Source organism: Anguilla rostrata, chromosome 19, assembly GCF_018555375.3.
Source record: "Anguilla rostrata isolate EN2019 chromosome 19, ASM1855537v3, whole genome shotgun sequence".
In the NCBI taxonomy this organism is placed as follows: domain Eukaryota; kingdom Metazoa; phylum Chordata; class Actinopteri; order Anguilliformes; family Anguillidae; genus Anguilla; species Anguilla rostrata.
In genome coordinates this window covers 11,582,756-11,588,220 of record NC_057951.1, presented here as the reverse complement: position 1 = coordinate 11,588,220, position 5,465 = coordinate 11,582,756, and the positions used below count along the sequence as shown (strand labels likewise).

Below are 5,465 nucleotides of genomic sequence, written 5' to 3'. Positions count from 1 at the left end.
GAGTCCATGCTTGATCAATTTATTGCTTCAAGAAGTGCCAGTAAAGTCATTACTGGTAGAAGCAAAGCCATTCTGAAGGCCCACAGATTTAACTAAACGCAATGTCACAAAGTGAGGTGGTGAAACACTAGAGTTATCATTGTGACATCACAATATCTGTACTGTGCTTAACTGTAGGTTCCATGGACTTTTTGGTTGCTGTGGCTAGATAACTGTCAATCACCCTCTGCTGTGGACTACTGCAAGCATTAATTGGCTTTATATTCATACACTGGCTTTGTTTGTGTTCTTCCAGTAATACATAATACTGAAACTAAGAAGATATCATTTTGCAACCACATTTGTGTCGCACACAAATAAATGTGTGTAATGAATTCCCACAACTTTTGTCCCTCACTTGCTTTGAATTTTTTATTTAGTGTGAGTTTATTACGTGTGAACCAGGCCAACGTACTGAAAGTGAGAGTAGATGCAATGAACAGGAAATTTCGGCTGCTGAACCGATAGCAGTTCTGCAGCCTTTAGTTGGTCCTAAATGTGGGATTGATTAGTCAGCCTAAACAAAGGTAGGTCCACTGGCTCCATTAGAGGCTCACCAACTTTCAGTTCCATTTAAACCGGCTGCGGTTTTTTCTGAAATCTGATGCGTCTTTTGTCGTGTTCGTGTTTAAATCTACAAAAGAAACCACGGTGCTCCACCGCAGCTAAACCTTGCAGGATCAACAAATGGAGAAATAAACAAACAGAAATGGTACTGTTACGTGGGTTTAAAAACAATTCTGTCAATGTTTGATACATGCAGTGGTGGGTGGCATCCCTTATATTCGGACAGATTCCAAGCACCAGATAACCAAAGCGCAAGCAGTATAAATACATTTAAGCCGTTAATGAGCTGCATAGATATGGAGTGTGTTATAAGCCTGGTCTGCTATTCATTTTATAGCAAGAGTGCAAGACCACATACATGCACAACAGTAGCCACACAGTAGTTCAGGAGTTGCCTTGGCTAGGTATGAGTTGTGCGTACTCAGTGGCAAAATTTAGTGTGGTCCAGCCCTGTCAAAAAACAAGTTGAGTGACTGCGTCCTATGTCTGCATAGAATGTTTTTGTGTGTGCGTAAGTTTACATTACAATACAATTGTGATGTCAGGTGTTTCAATAAATAACATCTTGCATTATCAACGCCCCTAAGCTATTAGCCTCAATCCATTACTATTCGCTGTATGTTTTACTTTAAAACATTTTATTAATTGCGTTCTTCTGTTGGTTTAATTCATTGCGGGGAACGTTTTACCTCAGCGCCGGGCACGTTTTTGTTGAAAGAGTAGACAGCAAAACCAAGACAGCCCGTTCAGCAGTTCAGGTGAACATGGGGACATGGTAAGATTTCGCGTGCCATGCCGTTCTCCTGGAAGCGGTGCGCGATCACGAGCTATGCAAACACCTAGTAGCGTGAGCGCGCGTCCTGACGACTGAGGGAGCGCGCATCCTCCTGAGAGTGAGGGCAGGCGAGAGAGAGAGCCAACGGCCGCTGCTGCCGAGCCGCCGCTGCAGCTGAGGGGGAAGGAGGATAACAACATGAGCTCCCGGAAAGGTGAAGATATTCCTCTTTAATAGCCAAAAAGCGCAGTTTGCACGAATTGGCTTGACGTTCTGTGGAATAGAAGGACGAGGCGAAAGCTGTCGGGTTTTATCTCAGGGGAAGCGCAACGTTTTAGTCTGGCTATCTTGCAAACTGATGTGTTGTTCTCTCTCTCTCTCTTCTCGTTTGGATTCTGCTTCTGCATGTATCACGTCCAGTGATGGCCATCCAGGCCCGCAAGAGGAGGCCGAAAGGAAAAAAAGACAAGGCAGCCCATCACAAGAGGTGAGCAAGGCGAGGGACTGGGGAAGCTTGCGTGTGTTGCGGTTTCGTATAGTATCTGTTTATATCAGTGTCGGTAGCAGGGCAGTTCCCCACACCATGGGGCTACCGTTAGTAGCTAGGCAGCTAACTTTAGCTTCCTGCTTGTCCACAATTGACAGTTGGTGTGGCGACAGTTAGAAGGACAGACCCTAGCCTCGCACCAACGCGGCAAACAAATGCAGACGCGCTTGCGGGGCTGACTGGGACACGCAACCTGGCAAAGGGCCTTCTTTATGCGGCTCACACCCTGCTTGTCGGGGCTGCCGGTCTGCGTGGAGTCGGAAGTTGCTATTGGCAACCTTCCGCAGCTCGGAGCTACAGGACAGCGGGTTTCCTGCTCCGGTGCTGTGTGTTTGTTTGCTGCGTGCGTTGCACCCACAACGAATCTATCGCCAGGTACCTAATACACACGCGTGTAGCTCTACCACCTAGCTTGGTGCTAGCTTTGGCGACGCGTATTTGATTGTGCTGCGTTGGTCTTGTAGCTGTGTGGGATGTTTGCAAATGAGTCTTGACAGCTTTCATCGGAGTGGTTACTTTAATAACTGTACCAGGGCAGGATAAGCGTCCCAGTTAAGCTGTATTTGCCGTACGACACTATGTATGTAATACGAGTGCCCGAGCTGTGGTTCAGCCAGTGATGTGATGTGTGAGCGTGCCTGCGTGTGATAGAGAGCGATCTTGTACGGCTTTTTTGGGTGTGTGAACACTGGATGCAGGAGCCGGTATTCCAACGCTCAGGATGGAGCTAGGAGTGCAGTTGTTGGCGTGCACAGCGCAACGCCTCTCAGCAATGTGCCTGCGAATTGGTCCAGAGAGAGAGCGACTTGCTTCATGAAACACTTTTATTGGATCCACGTCAGTCGTGCATCATTTGGGTGATGTTACAGTGCTGCCTGTGCTGATGATCTGGCGTGGAATATACTGGAACTATCCGTGGTGCCTAGGAGTCCTATCTTTCAGCGTCGTCCTCATTTGTGTTTTACAATGAGAAGGGTTCTCTTGAATCATGCTGTGCAAAACACCTGCAGCTTGGTGACTGAGACTGAGTATTCAATTTGCTGTGTGTGTGTGTGAGAGAGAGAGAGAGAGAGAGTGTGCGTGTGAGGTGTGAGGGAGCGAGGGAGAGGGAGAGGGGACCGAGCCTCTCGCATGTCTGCCGTGACTGACAGCACAGGAGCTTCAGCTTCGTCACATCCAGGTTCATTCATAAAACACACAGCGTGGCACTCACACAACCCTATATGCACAGCACAATATAATTACAGAGTTGTTGCTATAGCAGTGATTTGGCTGATATCTCAGCATGCTGTAGACTACGGCGCGTCCCTGTGGAACTGGGAAATCGGCATGGGCCATTGTTAAGCCGTATGCGGCCCGTGGTGAAATTAGATAACCTGTGACACGGGGCCACAGGCTGTTCTCCCTTTGGACACGCTGAGAATGATGGATGAGCTCTCTCTCTCCTCCAGATGGACCCAGGCCTCGCTGCTGTAGAGGTGCGTTCTGCTCGCTGTGTAGAGTGAGACACACATGAGGCACGCTCAGCTCAGTGCGCTGACGGTGACACTGAAGAGGGCCGGGGGACAGGCGGTGTCACACGGGGCCCCTCCCTCTCTGAGCCACAGTATTTCAGGAAACAGCGCTGTGAAAGAGAGGAAGCCTTTTATAGAGAAGCAGGGAAGCAATCGACCCTGAAACGCCTTGGACAGAATCCATCTGACCGAAGCCTTTCTGTGCTCCCGCATGCGTCTCTGCCATCCTTCACTGCCAGCCGAAGAGTCACTTTTATTTGTGATCCTGTGTGCCTGGCCTGTGTGACTCCCGTTCCTCCAGTTCGCCCCCCCCCCCCTCCCTGCTCTCTGTCAGCCAGACTAGCCACACCCTGTGGGGCAGCAGGAGAAATCAAACAATGTGGAGAAGAATAGGGACCTGTGCTGTAGAGAAGCAAGAGGGATTTCTGTCACCAGCCTGGGTGTGGTGTAGCATAGGCCAGAAGGCCAAATGGCAGTGTGTGTGTGTATGTGTGTATGTGTGTAGTGTGTGTGTGTGTGTGTGTGTGTGTGTAGGTGTGTGTGTGTGTGTGTGTGTGTGAATATGTGTATGTAATATGTCTGTGTGCATGTGAATATATGTAAATGTATGTGTATGTTCTATGTCCTTGTGTGTTTGAGTATGTGTATGTAATATGTCTGTGTGTCTATGGGAGATTCTGCAAACTGTTTTCCCTAAGAGATGCATTCAGTACAGACACAATTGTTGTGATTCACCAGCTGCAGTGCTCTGTGGCCCTTTCTGATTTCTAGAACTAAATGTTTCAGGCATGTATCACTCAGGGTTCTAATCTGTGCGGGCCATTGCTGATTGACTGTCTGTCACACTCAAACGTAAGTGCATATTGCATTCTCCTTTCACCACCTCTTCTGTTCTTTCGCTGGTCCAGGCCAGTATGCACCATGCAGCTCGCAGTGTTTTTTTTCTGTGGTGATGCTACATCCTTTTTCCTGGGTGTTGCTGCCTGTTGTGCGTGATCCAGGCTTTGGAAAGGCTCGACTGCTGCCTGTAATGGGGTTTTATTGAATTGGCTGGAGGGAGGGGTCACATGCCCCTCTGCCATTGTCTGGTAGCTGTACTGATTTTCTCCTTATGAGGCAGTGTGGCAGTAATAATAATGATAGTAATCATTAGGCCAGTCTCTGATAGACCAGCCACCATCTTATCACACAGTGAACCTAGCAGGAAAGGTCTTTGGAACTGGCTCCAGGTCAGTGTATTTTTTGGCAGATGATGCTGCTGCTCAGGCAGACCAAGACTTGACGGGGTTTATTTAAGCAGGCTGCGTGCTGTTTGCACTGACGCTGAGCATTGTGGGAAATCTTCTCCAGACCATATTCTGTTTCCATGTAAACATCACAAGGCATTTTCATGCATTTCCCGGTCTTTGAACTCTGAGGGAGGCGCAAGGAAAGTGGATGTTTGCATATACTGCGTCTTCACTTTGCATTTCAGACATGCGTGATGGACAGACTTGAGCTGTGGTGTGGTGTGAGTGTTTTTCAAGCTGGTGTTTGTGTGTGTGTGTCTGTGTTTGGATGGATGAGGATGTATGGGCATGAATGTGTGTGTTTGTGTGTGTATGTGTGTGTGTATATTTGTTTGTTTCTGCATCCTCAATACTTCATGTCTGTGAGCTACAGTTGGGAATGGGTAGGGTCCCAGGCTTCCAGCGCTGGTGTCCTAGAATTCTCCACCACGCCCCCTTCATAAATATTCATAGGATAACAACTCATCTGAGCACTTCCGACAGATGGACGTCGTTCCAGTAGGGTATCTATGGTACTGCAGACCGACCGAAGCCCTGCTTCACAGCCACATCTCATTTCCAGTGCTGCTGTTGTGCTGTGTGTGCATGCAGCTGTTGCCTTGAGGATTCTCCCTGAGTGATACTGTGGTAGTGCGCCACCGTGACTTCCTTTTACTGGTTCTGTTTCGCATTCAATCACACTTTGGCATTCACGGCTGCCGCACGTTAAAGAACGACTGCCGGCGATTGGCGGG

At 48.4% G+C, this 5,465-nt stretch overlaps 1 protein-coding gene across 3 annotated transcripts in view; it reads left to right on the top strand.

Annotated features, from left to right (window-relative positions):
- Nucleotides 1–1,437: 1,437 nt before the first annotated feature.
- Nucleotides 1,438–5,465, top strand: part of LOC135245670 (SRSF protein kinase 2-like) — a 35,228-nt gene continuing 31,200 nt past the window's right edge. For all 3 annotated transcript variants that reach the window (XM_064318883.1, XM_064318881.1, XM_064318882.1), the window contains exons 1-2: nucleotides 1,438–1,595; nucleotides 1,802–1,868. In XM_064318883.1, coding sequence (XP_064174953.1) covers nucleotides 1,580–1,595; nucleotides 1,802–1,868 — 83 coding nt within the window. In that variant the 5' untranslated portion in view covers nucleotides 1,438–1,579. The remainder of the gene's footprint in view (nucleotides 1,596–1,801; nucleotides 1,869–5,465) is intronic.